At 40.2% G+C, this 17,300-nt stretch overlaps 1 protein-coding gene across 1 annotated transcript in view; it reads right to left on the bottom strand.

Annotated features, from left to right (window-relative positions):
• The window catches only part of LOC105534911 (chromosome unknown open reading frame, human C1orf168), a 99,002-nt gene that overhangs the window by 59,686 nt on the left and 22,016 nt on the right, over nt 1–17,300 (bottom strand). Inside the window, exons 2-4 of the mRNA XM_011973844.1 lie at nt 13,453–14,200; nt 10,361–10,522; nt 8,557–8,590 (exon numbers count right to left, since the gene is read on the bottom strand). Of these exons, the coding sequence (XP_011829234.1) occupies nt 8,557–8,590; nt 10,361–10,522; nt 13,453–14,200 (944 nt within the window). The remainder of the gene's footprint in view (nt 1–8,556; nt 8,591–10,360; nt 10,523–13,452; nt 14,201–17,300) is intronic.

Consider the following 17,300-nt stretch of genomic DNA (forward strand, 5'->3'; position numbering starts at 1 on the left):
TTGCGTTCATTTCCTGCTGCGTTTCCAGCATCTAGAAAAATGACTGGCACATAGTTGCAGTTCAATAATTATTGAATGAATAAATAAATAATGAATTCTGCATAAGAAAGAGCCATCAGGTGATGATCTGGGAGATGATGACACACACAGGAAAATATAAGTACTTCTGACTGGTCAGGGAAGCTTGTTGTGTTTGAGGATTAGCCAAAGGTCAGTCCATGGGTAGAAGGGAGGAAACAAGGGTGAGAGGGCTTAGGAGAGGAGTTTGGAGAATAATCAGTGACCAAAACCTATAAGGAACCTGTAAGACTATATATAGGTATAAAGAAGTATAAGGAAGGATATTCTTGGCCCTGGGAAAAGTACAACATTTTTGAATTTTATTCCAAATATAAAATGGATGCTAAGAGCTCAATGCTAAGGGCTCAATGATTAGTTTAATTAAACAAATATTTAATTCAAAAACTAATGAGTCCAAGGAATAGGAGAGAAGAAAAGAGAGTGCCTCTAATGTGGGCTAAAATAATCAGAACAAGCTTCTTGTTAGGGTGTCACTTGGAGTTGAACACTAGACCAAGAAGGAGCTGAGGAAAGAGGATCTCACATGAGTCCCCACTCTCACATGGCAGTAGCCCTTACCTAATATGCAAGGGCAAAGGAAGTGCTCAGATTGTGCTAATTATTTAGCTTCAATATTAGATGGATATAATATTGGACATGCAAACCAAGGTGAAATGTATAGAGAACAGAATCTTGAAATGTTTTCTTCATTTACATAAAAGTTAGTGGAAGATGATATCATTCTGTCCATTCATCCTTCTCCCCAGCATTTTGTTTATCTGTTATTCTACTGGCCTATCACTCAGTCAGTCATTCAATAATTATTGCTTTCATGCCCACTATTTGCTAGGTCCTGTACATATAAAGGTGAAAAATATGTATGATCCTTCTCTCATGGAATTTGCAGTCTAATAGGTATCTCCAAAAAACACTTCATGGTGGAAAAATTCTGACTGAGTCAGGATAATGTAGCTGAAAATCTTTAATTTGGTCCTGAGTTCACATCCCAGATAAACTCTGAAACAGGGCAAGCCACGGTTTCTCACCTATAAAATGACAATACTAATATCGTATATATTCAATATCCTAATACTAATATTCAATGTTCAATATAAAAATACTACTAATAATATTGCCATTTTATAGGTGGCAACTAGTATTGTCTTCTAAGATAGTCATTGGTCTAGAATGAGTCTAACAGATATAAAAGGGCTAAGCAGTGCTCATTATGTGGTTATACTCAAACAGTAGTTTCTATTCAACCTTACTAAATATACCTATGTACAAAACTAGGCTGCAAGTCTGCAACTTGTGATTGTCTGGTTTCTTTCTCAATCATGACTTTTCTGGCTTATCATCTGAATGCCACTGAAGAGAAAAAGCAAGGCTTGGTTCCAAAACCTTTCATATTTTAGCTCCACCCTAGGCTAGCCTCCCTCACACAGATCCCTCTGCACAGAAAATGAAATCCTAAGGCAGGCGTTCAAGAACTCCTGCCCAAAGCATATCCAGGCTCAATATGTAGAGCAGGCCATGAGTCTATTAAGCCTTGCCCTCTTTCGTTGTAGGTAAAGTGTTCTTTGAATCCTCAGTAAGGCAGCCTGGGGTGGTAATTGAAAGACGGTGTTCTGGAGCCAGGCTGACTAGGTAAGCCCTGGTGCTGCTGATCCAGTTGTATCACCCTAAAAGACTTCACCTGACTCTCTGTGGTCAGCGAGTGCACAAAGCACTTACTGTACCTCATGGGTGGTTGTAGCTGGGAGTTTCAAAATGAGAGCGTGGACATAAGGTGCAAGTCTTTATCTATGGAAAGTGCTCAATAAATAGAAGTTATAGGTGATTTTTTTTTTTTAAGGAGGAATATTTGAAAACAAGAAAGAAGAGAAAAACTCAGTAAATTCACTGCTCCTCATGAAAAGCAGGCAATCAGTGGCCCTATTGTGTCCCCTGAAGTCCAATTAAAAAGAGATAATAAGAAATTATTGAAGTGGCTTAAACTGAAACTACCTGAATGTTCTGTGTCTGAAACTCCACAGGCAGGACACAGGCTTCAAAAAAATTCCTTCTCTTCATTCTTTCCTGTGGCGATTCAATTTATCCCAGCATGCTGGGATTTCCTGGCCTGCTTTCACCTCTTGAATATCACTACAAGGAGGCTGTTTTGTTGTTGGTCAATCAGGTCAGGTCTGCACCAGTCTTAATTACCTGAAGTGCAGCCATTCAGGAAAGAGCACCGTAGTTGCAAACAATTTTTACAACTAGCCTTAAGTGATTCTGTTGTACATGTACAAAGGCACAATGATATGCTTTTGGTGGTTGCTGTTATTAAGTAGAAAACAAGCTCAAAGACCTTTCAGGAAGGATCCTTCTTGTCTTGCACTGATTGTGTGCCAAGCACTTCACCTATTTTAATATCAACAATGATGGGAACAGCAAATGACCTCCATGTTGCCCTAGATTCTTCTCTTTCCCTCACATCTCACTCCCCACAGCTGATTCAGTGATTGCTGTTTTCCTCCGAAACAAGTCTTGAATCCATCAACTTCTTTTATTTCATTTTGACTACCCTGTCCATGTCAAGTTACTTAACTTCTCTGTGACTCAGTGTCCTTATCTATAAAATGGGACAGTACTATCCGCTTCTTAAAATTGTCATAAATGAAATCATGTGTAAAGTACTTAGAATAAACACTGAGGGTGGGTTGCTAGTTTTACTGTGGTTGTTGCAATGGCTTTCTAGGCCACTTTCTGTTTCCACCTATTTTCTCATGAAATTTATTATTTATACAGCAGCTAGAATTATCTTTACAAAAGAAGTGTCAGCTCATGTCACTTCCTGGCTTAAAACTCTCAATGTCTTCCCAATGCATTTAGAGCAAAATCCAAATTACTTCCACCGCTCACAAGATACTCCACCCCCATTTCCTGAGCTCACTGTGTGTTAGCTGAGATTCCAACCCCTTTCTCCTTCTTTAAAACGTGCTAAGGGTGGTTCTCCCTTTAGTCTCTGTGCCAGCTATTTTCTTTCCTGGGATGTTCATCTCCTAAATCTTCCTTTAACTGGCCTGGGTCCTTATTCAGTTCTCAATCCAGTGCTACTACCTCAGAGAGGACTTTCTTTGATGGATTCATAGTAGATGTACGTATTTTCAGGGTAGTGTGATATTTTAATACATTCATATGATGTGTAAAGTTCAAATCAGGGTGATTGGGATATCTATCACAATTTTCTTTATGTTGAGAACATTTGAATTACTCTATTCTAGCTATTTTGAAATGTACAATAGATTATTGTTAATTATTGTCACCCCACTGATCTATCAAACACTAGTTCTTATTTCTTCTATTTAACTGTATAATTGTACCCTTAATCAATCAGAGCGGCCTTTCTTGACCATCCTAAGCTTTATTTCACTCTCAGTCCCTCATGATTACCCTAATACTCTTAAAAGTTTTGTTTATAGTACTTATTACTATGCAAATCAGTACTGTAAATGCATTTTTTTTGGTTACAGTGTTGTTGTAATTATCATTATTTTACTTGAAGGCCTTTGGTAAGGCATCTATTCCTCACTTCCATAGGATCAGCCACTCCCCACTGCATGACACAGGTCCTAGAGACAGTGACATGATCTGCCCAGCCCTAGAAGACCCCGTGTTTCCCACTCTGCTTGGGGTAGAAACTGCAAAAACACAAATACACATATATATTTCCAAGTACTGGGCATAAAAGAAGTCATCGGGAAGATTCAAAATAAGCTTATCAACTTTTAATAAAAGCTGATAGATTTATTTTAAAAGCTTATGAACATTTAAAGACTATCTCGAAGTAAAAACACAAAATTAAAAACTTCAAGAGAGAAAATGGTAAACTCTTGAGAATTCACCCACAGACCCTCCCCTGAGAAACACTGCTGTCATCTTCCTACTCCCAAAATAAACAGTACCTCCTTTATGTGTCTGAGTCAGATTCCCTGAGTCAGGACTATCTCTGACACTTCTTAATGGGAGAAAAGCCATATTTATAGCTAATGAATAAAATATTAGCCAACTCCGCTAAGTACTGACAGAGACCAGTGCTGATTGCTGCCCTGGGACTAACCTGCTTTGCTCACACAAATAGGGGCTGCTTATTCAAAAGAGATGCCAGCCAGCTTGGTTTGCATAAAAGAGTGATGACAAAGAATAATCTCCAAAGAGCCATCTCACTGTTGGGAACTAATGAGACATTAATATTTCAGAGGTAACAAGGGATGGAGAGGCCAAGGTTTAGAGAAACTGAGACTCATTGAGTTTCTTTTGTGTGTTCCATGCTTGATATAATTTATCTCACTTGGCCTTGATGGCAATAAAGTAAATAATAATATTGTGCCCACTTTACAGATATGTATATCAAAGATCTGAGCTGTTAAATGGCTTGTCTAAGGTATGGAAGAGGGGTTTAAATCTGTGCCAATATGACTTCAGAACCTGCACTTGTTCCTTTATACAACGTCACCTCTCATATTTTAGACACAAAGAGGTCCAGAAATGAAAGATGGCTGTTGTAAGTGTGTTGGGTTAAGATGATAAAAATATGTATACATAGAAATACAGCTAGAACACAAAGACTCCTATTTTATACATTATGGTTGAAAATAATGAGAGTTTTAATTTAGAGAAGAAAGTAGTCCTTAGATGTTTAAAGAATTGTCACATAAAGAAGGGGTAAATATGATGCCTGTTGTACCAAAGAGTATATATTAGACATATGGTTGAGAGTTTGGGTAGGGAGGTCAATTCTTTTTCCAGATCAGCTTGAAGGACTTTGAAATAAATAAATAAACAAAGCAGTGTGTGTGTGTGCGTGCACACGTGTTATTTTATTTTGTACACTGCTATATTTTCAATGTATGTAAGTATTTGGGCCATAGAGGATGCTCAATAAATACATGTTGAATGAATAGAATTGGCTCTGATGAAGAAAAATATAAGACTCTCCAGGTGTTGAGCTCCTCGTGAATGAATTTCTCAGCATAGAAATTCTCAGCATATGCTAAAGTTCTCAGCATAGATTCTTGCCCTGCTGGGAGGTTATATAATAGCTAAGCAAGGTTTATTGAACACTCTCAAGATGCTAGGCACTGCCCTAAACACTTTAAGATCCTTATTTTATTTACCCTCACCACACTAGTATGAGTTAGGTAATAACAACATCATCATTTCACAAAAGTAGAAACTGAGCAGATCTTAAGATATAGACCTTTAAGATGATCAAAATACATATCCAAAGAAATACAGCTAGAACACAAAGACTCCTGTTTTATACATTATGGTTGAAAACAATGAGAGTTTTAATTTGGACACGAATGTAGTCCTTAGACGTTTTGAAAATTTTGCAGAAGTTTTTTTTTTTTGTTTTAAGGTTTGCAGAAGTTACGGCATTTTCCCAAAGTTACACAGGTGTTAAGTTCTAGGGATTGGATCAAAACCCAGGCTTTCATTAACTTTGTGCTATGTGGCCTGGCTACATCAGATAGTCAGCACATCCCCTTCCAGTAATGAGAGCCTACACATACTATTTCTAACCTAATCTCTGAATTGAAGATTAATACCAAGAACATGGATGATGCTCTTCCTAAACAAGCACCAGTTTCCATGGAAGTTACAGCTAAAGCTATCACACAATATGGCATTTACTTGTTCAGACTAACTTATCATTGGAGAGATAAAGTCCAAACTTTTTACCATGGCACTTAATGTATTTTAGGATCCATCCTCATCTCTTATTTTTGTACATTAGAGTGTTTTTTTGGTCTGTGTATTTCTTTCTCTTTAGAGTCTCCTTTCGTCTGCTTACTTCCTTCCCAAACTCCTTGCTTTCAAACATGTTGTATCTCTATATTATAAATCGATTGGTCTGTCTATCTGTTTGTCCATCTGCCCATTCATCCATCCACCCATCAACTACATCTCAGATCAACTACATGTCAGAACAGTGTTTATATCAGGGAACAATACCATGCCTCACCACTTTATGGTCTCACAAAAGGGAACACATAAGTAAACCTATCTAATTCCTACTTATTATGCAGGATACAGCTCCAGTTCTTTCATCTTCCACGAAGTTGCCCTAAGTTTTCTGGCCCCTCTTTATCTCTTTTGTCTTTCACTCTTTCAGCGCTATGGCCCACATCATAATCACTGTTTAGTGAAACCTCATTTCAGAGGGAGGTTAGGTTCCAAAATCAGCATGAAAGGACAGAACAGTCAAAATGGCGCCTGTAAATCCCTCAGGAAGATGGTACCACGTGGAGGTTGACCAATGGGCCATCACAGCAAGTTTATCCTCCATGTTGAAACAGATTACTGTTTCTTTGATTTAAATGCCAGAGAAGAGGTCAGCTTAGATTAGAACCAATCTGTAGGAAAAACGTGTATCTAGTTAAACACAACAGTCAGCTTACACTCAATCCCACTGAGATGTTCACAATATGAAAGAACCAAGAGCAACTGAGAGCACAGCAGAGGTACACTGTCCCTTCAAACTGTCATTTAACTTTTTCAAAGGGACGACAAACCCAGGAGTTCACAGAGCACATGGTGTCTAACACCACACTACCAGTTCCTTGTTGAATAAGATTGTCTTATCAATTCCCTGTTGTACAAGATCCTCTGTGATGTGGTTCCTGTTTACCTCTACAATCCATTTATATACTTTCTACACTCTAACTGTACTTATTTCTAGTTTCCACAAATTAAACATGTTGCTTCACACCTCCTGCCTCTACCTACAGTGTCCTTTCCCATGCTATGCTGCAAATATGCGTCTTCAATACTCATTTCAAATGTTTCCTCTTCAGGGATAGGTTGACTGGTTCAATACCCCATTCTTCACTCCTTCCTGCATCCCTGCTTTTTGCCATGAAACTTTCAGCACCCTCCCACTCTGATTCTGGGCTTGGCCACATTACTTGCTTGGACCAATAAGATGTTAGCAATCGCAACACAGCAAGGGCTTGAAAAGTGCTGGTGTGATTGGGCTTGTCTTGCTTGTTAGCAGTGACTGTAGAAGGGTGTCCCTGGGCTACCTTGCTGGATGAGGAGAGACAGATGGTGCCAAGTCAAGGTGCCCAGCCACCCCAGCTAACACAATCCTAGATCAGCCAACTGTAAGCTTCCCCGCAACATGTGAGCCACCACAGCCAATATCACAGTTGCCTAGACAGCCTGCAGTCTACTGCAAACATATGAGCAAACCCAGCTGACCCCAGTCCAAATCAACTGTACCCCACAGACTCATGTATGCTATGAAAGTTTTATTGTTATTATGTAGCATTACTCTAGCAATGGAGAACTGATACTTCTTTAAAGACTTCTCTGACCCTCCCAAGGAGATGTAACAACTTCCTCCTTAGTGCAGCCTCTGAATCTTGTCCTTTCCTCTATTACAAAACTTAACACACTTTACCATTGTAAACATTTGATAAAGGAATAAGTAATATGATTATTTGTTGTTAAGTTTGGATCTTCTTCTAAGACTAACCTTTTTGAGAACAGGGAACACATTTGTGAGGGAGGTGAGGTATATAAACAATGTGGTTATGGCACATCTGGGTTGGAATCATGGCTCAGCAAGTGGCAAACTTTCTGAGCACAAGTGTCTTGAGCTATAAAATGTGAGCGGCAGCTGGGTGCAGTGGCTCACGCCTGTAATCCCAGCACTTTGGGAGGTCGAGGCGGGCGGATCACAAGGTCAGGAGATCGAGACCATCCTGGCGAACACGGTAAAACCTCGTTTCTACTAAAAATACAAAAAATTAGCTGGGCGTGGTGGCGGGCGCCTGTAGTCCCAGCTACTCGAGAGGCTGAGGCAGGAGAATGGTGTGAACCTGGGAGGCGGAGGTTGCCGTGAGCCGAGATCACACCACTGCACTCCAGGCTGGGTGACAGAGCCAGACTTTGTCTCAAAAAAAAAAAAAGTGAGCAGCAGCAGCAACTATGCAGCCCTCTTGAGACAACAGAATGAAAAATGTGTATAAAGTAGCCAGCTGAGTGCCTGACACATCAAAGGTCTCAAAAGATATTATTTGGTTAAGTGAGTTAATGAACTGACACTTCTATGGCAAAATTCTTAGAAGGAGTGCACCAAAAATAGAACATCCTTTATCCCATTACTGATTCCTGATATCACACCAGCTGCCCAGAGCATTCTTTAGCCTCTAATTCAATTTATGACTATGAAGGGTGATGTTTCAATTTACTGAACCCAACTATATAATTTAAAAAGTACCTGTGAGGACTATCTTTGCAACTTAATGTCAGCACATGTTAAATATAATTTATTTAATCTTCTGTTTACAACAAAAGTTGCAGTTTGCTGCTTATAAATCACTCCTTCTGAAACCCTTCTGAGAAATACAGATTCTTGGTTTGTGCTAATTGCCTGCTCTGGAGCAGGCTAAGTAGCCCCTGTGATGGGCTACGTTCCTACACAACTGAGGAGCATGTACTTACCTCTCTGGAGGCAGGGAGCCCTCTTCCACAGTCACTGCAAGAGAAAGAGGCAGAGTGAAAAAGAGGTGTTTGCAGCAGCCTGGTTAAAGTGAATGATGCTTGTGCTATGACGTGACCCCACAGGTAATGTGGAGAATGGAAGCTTGCCTATGCCTGAAACATCCCTTACCTCCACCCCAGGACCCAGGGGATACCTGTTCCTGCATTGCAGTACTCACCCACACTTTACAGTATAATTTCTTATTTATGGATATAATCTCTTGCATTAGACTTTGACCTCCTTAAAGACCAGCACCCCTGTGGGGTTTATCTCTTAATCTCTCATTTCCATCACAGAAGATGGTACAGGGATTATTGCTGCTCAATGTTCCTTTGAAATAACCTTAACATTTACAGAGCACTCCCTGGTGTTCCAAGCACTATTTAAGCTCTTTCCTGGCATCATGTCTCACTATCCTCACAATAATCCTAAGAGATCAGTGGTACCGCACTTTACAGATAAGGAAAATTATCCCCATTTTATAGACAAGGAAAATGAGGCTCAGTGATTAGCAAACCCAAACTTAAATAGCTAGTGAGTACAGAAGCCCATTTTATTACAAAAGACTTAGTACTTTTTTCTATGTTGTCTGATAAACCTTCTTCTCATTCAGAGAGATTATTTGAGGCCTGAATGATTTAATGTTTGTAAAAATCACATTTATCCTTCTTTGATTTGGAGCTGGCCATATCAGTAAACTATACTTATAAGAGCCTATCTCCCCATATAGAATTTCCTTTTAGGATAAGACTTAAGATGACTTGTAGCAGTGGTTCGCAAAGTGTGGTCCCTGGACCAGCAGCATTAGCACCCTCTGGGAACTTGTTAAAAGGCTAATTATCAGGCTCCAACTCAGACCAACTGAACCAGAAACTGAGAACGGGGCCCAGCAATCTGTGTTTTAACAAGTCCTCTAGGTGATTCTGATGTACACTCAAGTTTGAGAATCATGAAGTTAGAGGCATTTAACCATGGAGTTGCCCAAAACAGTTAAAATGAACAAAGACTGTGCTAGCTCTCTCAGTGATTCTGCCATCTGCTGGTGCTGACGGTCACAGTAAAATAAATGTTAACACAGCAGTACATTTTGTCCCAAAGTGTATGTTCATCTTGTGTTTCATTAGAGCAAACATAAGCTAAGGCATTTAAAATGTCAGCAAGATCAGATTGTGGTGGGAGTGATGAGGGATGAGAGGTATTCCTTTAAATAGTAAAAGAAGACACAAAATAGCACAGAAAAAAATGACTTCCAAAGATGTTTCAGTTTCTGGAAGGAATCAGAGGGTTGGGGGTTATAGGCTTTCAATTAATTACCAAAAGCAGATCACAGAGGTCTGAGGCCACCCCCCCTCCTCCCGACCCCGGCTAAGGATTTCAGGTCAAGTTCACACTGACTTTCTCCCTTTTCACTCCTTCCCCACTTCTCCTGCACCAATGGATTGTGTTGACAACACAGGTTTGCAGGAAACACAAAGGTTCCGTGACTCCCTGCTCAGCAACTTTTTGTTTTCTTCCTCTTGGACAGATTCCCAGTGATCAAATGCAGTGCTCTCAGGGGAAGTGGGCTGGTCTAGGAGCGATAAGGGGCCAATTCCCACAGAGACGTCATTTCATGGGCAAGCTGCCACAGCCCCTAGATGAGAATAAGCAGTGACGGATGTCCAGCCTCGTGGAAAACAGCAGCTGCATGGTCACCTGGGAGAAGATGTAGAGATGGAGGTGACTCCTGGTTGGCCATGTGTAGGGTCCTGTGCATTTCCTTACCTTCCCCTTGAGTCTTGGGAACAGCAGCTCGCTGCCTCTGAAAGGCCTGGAGGTTCACGACGGTAGGTCTTGAAGGTTTTTGGGGAGGAGGACCCAGGGAGTTGATGGAGGGCAGTGGCTTCATTTTGGGAAGGTGGCGATGTCTGACATCTGACTGTTTCTCTGAACACAGACAGTAAAAAAAGTAGGTTATGATTATTTTCATGTCATAGCTTGTTGGGTAAAACTGGTTCTTTGCCTCCATCTCAGTCCTGTCCAATCTATTCTCCACCCAACAGCTAGAGTGCCCCGATCAATATATAAACCTGATCAGTTGCCATGCTGCTGCTTTAAGGATTTCCTCAGCATGAAATCGGTCACTCCATCTCTGCCATTTCTACACCACAAGGCACCCATCTGTGTTTCTAGATTCTTTGTTTGGCATATTATATGTCTTGCTTCCCACCACTTAAAGCCCAAATATTTTTCACACGTATCACTGGCTTCTCCATTCTCCAGATTTGATTTAGATAGCCTTAAAAAGCTCTCATATATCCAAAATTCTGTTCATGTTTTTCTTGGTTCTGGAACACTATTCCCTTTTTTGATAAACTTCAATTCATTCTTTTTAGGCTCTGCTCCAATCACACCTCCTCTAGAAAGCTTTTCTTGATTTCTCACAGGAATCAAGGCCGGAATCAACCTCTGATTTGTATCCCCATAGCACATTGTTAATACCACTGCATCAATATCATGGCACATTGGAGGTACTGATCTATGTTCCCATTAAACGTGGGCTTCTGTGGGTGGAGATGGTGTTGTATTGATCCCAGAGCACCAAGCACAGGGCCTACCTCATAGGAGAAAGGCTGTGACTACTGAAAGGATTCTTCAAGCACTTATGACATGCAAATAATACTGGCTCTACAAAGAGGAATAAGAATTGATCTGGGATTTCCAGGGCTCATAGCCTAGGACTGGCTTCAAGACTGACTTTATGATATCTGGGCACCTGTGTGTTGGAATTTTCCAGGAAAGTTCCAATTTTATATGTATTTGTCCTCTGCAGTCTTAAATCCAACTCCAACAGAAAGTCCAATATTATATATGAAAATCGTATCTGCCCTTTACACTGAAAATAGCACAAAATCTTATGTAATCCAACTGCCTTGATTTTTGACTTATGTAAGACAGTAGTTGACTACATGGGCCATCCATGCGAAAACTTAAGAAGTGGCCTAGCATTTTGCATATACCCCTGGGAGACTTCCTATGCTCTCCTCCACAAGCTGGAAGGGAGGGAAAGCTTCCTTATTGCTTCACCCACAGCGGGTTACATCCCCAGAAACTCAGGCCCAAAGTTCCTTTCTTCCTAGGCTTTAATTACAAGTAGCATTGTCAAAAACTTCAGTCATTATCACATTAGGAAGAAGACATAGTGAATATTAATTATCACTTACTAATTGGGCTTGGAGTTTTTACCAGGCACTGTGCTAAGTAGTTTACATCCGTTATCTCATTTAACTATCTCAATAGCTCCATCTGGTAGATAATACATTCTTCTTTCCTTTCTCTTGTCCGTCCTTCTTCCCATACATCTTTCTTCCCATCTGTCTTTTCTTCTTCCTCATCCCTTCATCAATAACTATTTATTTACTATATTCCAGGTATTGTTCTAAGAAGTAGGGATAGAGTTGAGAAAAAGAACTTGTATAGTCCTACCTTCAGGAATTTTTATTCTAATAACAAGAGACTGATGATAAACAAGTAAACAAATAAACAAGATCATTACAGAGATCCATTAGTTCTATGAAGGAAATAAGGTAGGATGACAAGTGTGAACTGTTGATCATGAGGCAGTATACTTTATATAGAGAGGTTAGAGAAAGCTGACCTTGCAAAGTTTTTTTGGAACTTAGGCCTAAATGCAGCTACAAAATCTTAAAGAAAAGAGTTTTTGAGGAAGAGGGAACGGCAAGTGCAAAGGGCCCGAGGCTTGACAACGCCTATTTAAGGAACAGCAAGAAATCTAGTGTGTTGACTATGGGCAGAGAGCTAGGGGAGGAGAGGTAGGAGATAAGTCAGACACAAAACAGGGACCAGCATGCACAGCCACGAAGACCACAAAGCCAGTAGTTTAGATTCTATTCCAAGTACAAACAGAAACCACACAAGGTTGTAAGGAGATTCATCCATCCACCCTTCCATCCACTTAATCAATCATTCAACACATTTTTTTTTAGGACTCATTCAATCTAGCCTTTTTCTTCTAGGTGCTAGGGATTTGGTAGTAAAAAAGACAGTCCTTATCTTTTTTTTTTTTTTTTTTTTTTTTTTTTTGACAGGATCTTGCTCTGTTACCCAGGCTGAAGTGAAGTGGTACAATTTTGGCTCACTACAACCTCTGCCTCCCAGGTTCAAGCAATTCTGGTGTCTCAGCTTCCTGAGTAGCTGGGATTACAGGCACAGGCCACTATGCCCAGCTAATTTTTGTATTTTTAATAGAGATGGGGTTTTGCCATGTTAGCCAGGCTGGTCTTGAACTGACCTCAAGTAATCTGCCCACCTTGGCCTCCCAAAATGTTTGGATTACAGGCGTAAGCCACTGTGCCCAGCCAGTCTTTATCCTTTTATAACTTACATAATACTGAGGTGAACCAAGTGCTTGGTGGCAAAACCAAGAGTTTGCTGATAGATTCAGTGTGTAGAATGAGGGAGGAGAAGGGAAATAGAGCATGGGTCCTAAGTTTTGGCCTGAGAAATTAGGAGGATTGTTTACCAAGACAGACGATTGGTGACAGATTTAAGTTATGAGAGAGCACTCAGGCTCTAAGAATCAATATAGATTGCCTAAATTCATGCAACTTGTAAGAAGTCGAGCTAGGATTCAAATCCAAGTTTTTCCAAAAGCTATCTCACAAAGCAATTCCAGGAGATTAAGCACTTTACTCAAACCCAAGATTACAGTTTAGCAAATGGGCCTAGAATATCATGCTGAAAGTCTGGAGCAACATTGCCCAGGTCATATACATAACCACTCTGAGTCAACAGGTTTTAAAATAGAAAAACATGATGACCCCTCCTAGCCCCTGTCCCATGGGGATATTTGTTACCTGGGGCCTGGCTGGCAAGCTCACACTCATAGATGGGCTGGTAGGTGCTGCTTGCTGGGCTCTTCTCAGGACGTGGGTTTTCCCAGCTCTTCCTGATATGATGAGAAATTACAAAAGAGGGATCTTCAGAGACATTAAGTAATATTTTGGGGGCCACCAAGTGCTTCTGGGAAGGAAGAGTCTGGGCTCCTTTTGTTTCCAGCTTTTTCCTGGGTTCCTCTGGAGTAAGCCCCATGCCTTTTTGCCCTTCCAGATGGAAGGCCTTACTTCCACAGTTGGCAAGGAGAAGGACTGATGACATTTCACTTTTCTGAGATGAAACCTTCTCCCAGTTCCAGAGTTTGTTTCTGAAGCTGTTGGCCACCATTACTTTCTCCTTAGTGATTATCTCAACATTTGACTGAGTCACCTCTAACAGCAGAGAAGTGTTCTGTGAACTTGCTGCAGAACATACAGTGGACTTTCCCAGAGGCCCTGGGGAGCTACAACATTTTGGAATTTCAGTCTTTTGAGCCAACTTTATTTTCTGAGGTTGAAGAGGCCGGGACTCACTACTGGAACAGTGTGGTGGGTGCTGCTTGTGGTTGGATGAGAGGGGTTTCCCATTGGCCAAAATTTGAGTTGACTGTTTGCCTCCAATGTCACTGTTTGGAGAAACTCCTGCTGGGAGTTTAATAGGTCCTGGAAGAGGTGGAGCATCAAGATTTTGAAATTTGGCTCGAAGTTCCTTGAAGCTTCTTACCCCTTCCTAAAGCAAAGAATAATCAAACAAACAACAAAAATAAACAACAACAACAAAAACAAGTGTCTCATTATTCCAAGAAAAAAAGCCAGTGTGATTAGATCTTACTGATCTCACCATGTTAAGGGACTCTAACTGCTGATACAATGCAACTGCTGATACAATGCAACTGCTTCTGGGCAATGTTAGCCAGCAATGCTATTGTCTATATGAGATAGAATGAAAACACGATCTCTTTTTTAAACACTCAAGGGATGTTCAATTTTATCACAGCATATAAAGAACACCTATAGATAGTACTAAAAACAGTGGAGAAACCCCTTGATACAAACTTTTGATGGCTCCCCACTGCCTATAAAAATAAATTCCAAACTGCTTTATACAGAATTGAAGGTTCTTCACAATGCAGTCCCAACTAGCTCAAAAGATGGTGGAATTATGATCTCCAACCACAGCCAAACACAACTACCCTTAAACCAAACAGAACTGTTTACAATTTTCTTAGACCCTCCTACTCTCTATCACCTGGAGTTTGCTTTGTGTTCTTGCTTCACAAAATGTATCCCCATCAGCTTGTCAACACCTTTCTTGCACTTCACTGCCTACTAATCCATCAATATTTCACCTGGGGAACTTAGTTCAATATGCAAAAAAACTCCATTAAAAAATGGACAAAGGATATGAACAGAAAGTCAACTACTGCATGTTCTCACTTACAAGTAGGAGCTAAACACTGAGTATACATGGACATAAAGATGGAACAAAAGGCCCTGGAGATTATGAGAGGGGTGAAGGGACGAAGGCGGAGAAAGGTTGAAAAATTACGTATTGGGTACAGTGATCACTACCTAGGTGATGGAATCATTCATACACTAAACCTCAGTGACACACAATTTACCCATGTAGCAAACATGTGCCTTTACTTCCTGAACCTAAAATGAAAGTTGAAAAAAAAAATAATAATAAAATAAAGCTTTCACCTGTGGATGACAGACACAGCTAACTTCTTTCCTGTCTCCTTGGTACTTCCTTAGCTTTTTATATCTTGGCTGTTGAACTTAACACTATGGTATGGAGAAAAGAACAAACTTTGGAAATAGACCTATGTTCATATGAAGACTCCACTCTTTATCCTCTATAGAAATACTCTGGGGAACTTGATCTTCTTCCTTCTAAGTGCCTCATAAAAATAAGTTATCAAACAGTAGCAGGATTAGGGCCATTATAAGTGAAATGTCCATTACAGTGCCTGACACATAGTAGGCCCATGATAAATAAAAGTTCTTTATAAGAGGCTAGATGACCCTCTTGCATTTTTAACTCCCCTTGGAAAATGATCATGCTCTTCCCTCTAAATTCAGCTCCAATGTGGTATATGAAAATAACGGTAGTAATGGGAGCCCAACCTTTGTGGCAGAGGAAGGAGCATGACTGGGTTTATACAGTGAATTGATTGGCTGTCTGGCCAGGTAGGTGTAGGCTTAACTCCTGCTCCATGCTCTTCCTGCTGGTTCTTCTTCCTCCCACTAGACCACATTAGATTTTGTAAATGTGTTCTGTCGTCTTTTGCTTTCATAGGAAGTAGGATAATGTCTAATGGAGCCATTGCAAAAAGTAAGAGCCACTGTCCTCTCCTGATCTTCTTAAAGGTTTTTAATTCCATGTACACAGACCATGTCCATGGCAGGGACTTCTGATTTTGCTAGCTTAGGAAATGTTGGGCAACCTTTTCTCTCTATATTTACAGTTGACTCACACCTGCCTTCTGAAGATTTTGGAAGGGAGGGAAATTGAACAAGAAGCATGAAGCAAGTGTCTCGGAGCTTAAGTACATGCACTCTCCCTCCTTTTTCATATCTCTGTTCTCTATCTCTGTAACACACACATACATGCACATGCATACACACACACACAGCCAGCAGGCAAGTTAATTCAACCATACTTTCTCTCCCCTGACGTGGCAGAAGCCAGCACTGGGCGTGAAATCAGGAGATCTGAGTGTGAAACTCTGCTTATCCATTTTCCACTTATGTGCCTTGGGCAATTCACTTCACTTTGTTGAGCCTTATTTTCCTCACTATAAAATGAAACTTATATTTCTGACAGCAGTTTGGGGTTAATGTAAGACTCAAATGAGATAACAGACATACACACCTCAGTGATAAATATTTTTATATTGTGGTAAAATACACACAAAACGTGTCCTCTTAACCATCTCTAAGTGTACAGTTTGGCAGTGTTACGTAGATTCACACTGTTGTGCAACCAATCTCCAGAACTCTTTTCATCTTGCAAAAATAAAACTCCATATCCATTAAACAAGTCCATATTCTGTCCTCTCATTCTACACTCTGTCTCTGAATTTGACTATTCTAGGTACTGTATAAGAGGAATCATAGAGTATTTGTCTTTTTATAACTATCTTATTTCACTTATTACAATGGCCTCAAGGTTTAGCCATGTTGAAGCATGTGTTAGAATTTCCTTCCTTTTTAAGGCTAAATAATGTATCATAGTGTATATATAACACATCCTGTTTATCCATTCATCCATCAATGGAGAGTTGGGTGGCTTCCATATCTTAGCTATTATGAATGATGCTTCTATAAACATAGGTGTACAGATACCTCACTGAGACCCTATGTTCAGTCCTTTTGGGTATGTTCCCAGAAGTGAAATTGCTGGATTATATGATAATTCTATTTTTAATTTTTGAGGAACCTCCCTTCTGTTGTCCATAGCAACTGCACCATTTTACAGTCTCACCAACAGTGTACAGGGGTTCCAATGTCTCCACATCTTCACCAACACTTTTTTCTTTTACAATAGCCATCCTAATGGTTATGAGTTTGTCAGTGGTTAATATTTTTAAAGTAATATAATGATTATTTTCAGTTCTTCACTATTTGAAGCCACATGGAGAACTACTGTACAATGTTATTGCTTAGATTTTAGTCTCTGTAGGATTAATTAAGCAAAGCCCTAGTATGAAATAGAATTACGGATTTGATAACCTCCAAACCAAGGTCCTGTGCAAAGATCACTGGTTCAGCGGGGAGCAAACCTGATTATACCTGGCTCTCTACTCTTTCAACACATGTTCATT

Source organism: Mandrillus leucophaeus, unplaced genomic scaffold, assembly GCF_000951045.1.
Source record: "Mandrillus leucophaeus isolate KB7577 unplaced genomic scaffold, Mleu.le_1.0 Scaffold14, whole genome shotgun sequence".
Lineage (NCBI taxonomy): Eukaryota > Metazoa > Chordata > Mammalia > Primates > Cercopithecidae > Mandrillus > Mandrillus leucophaeus.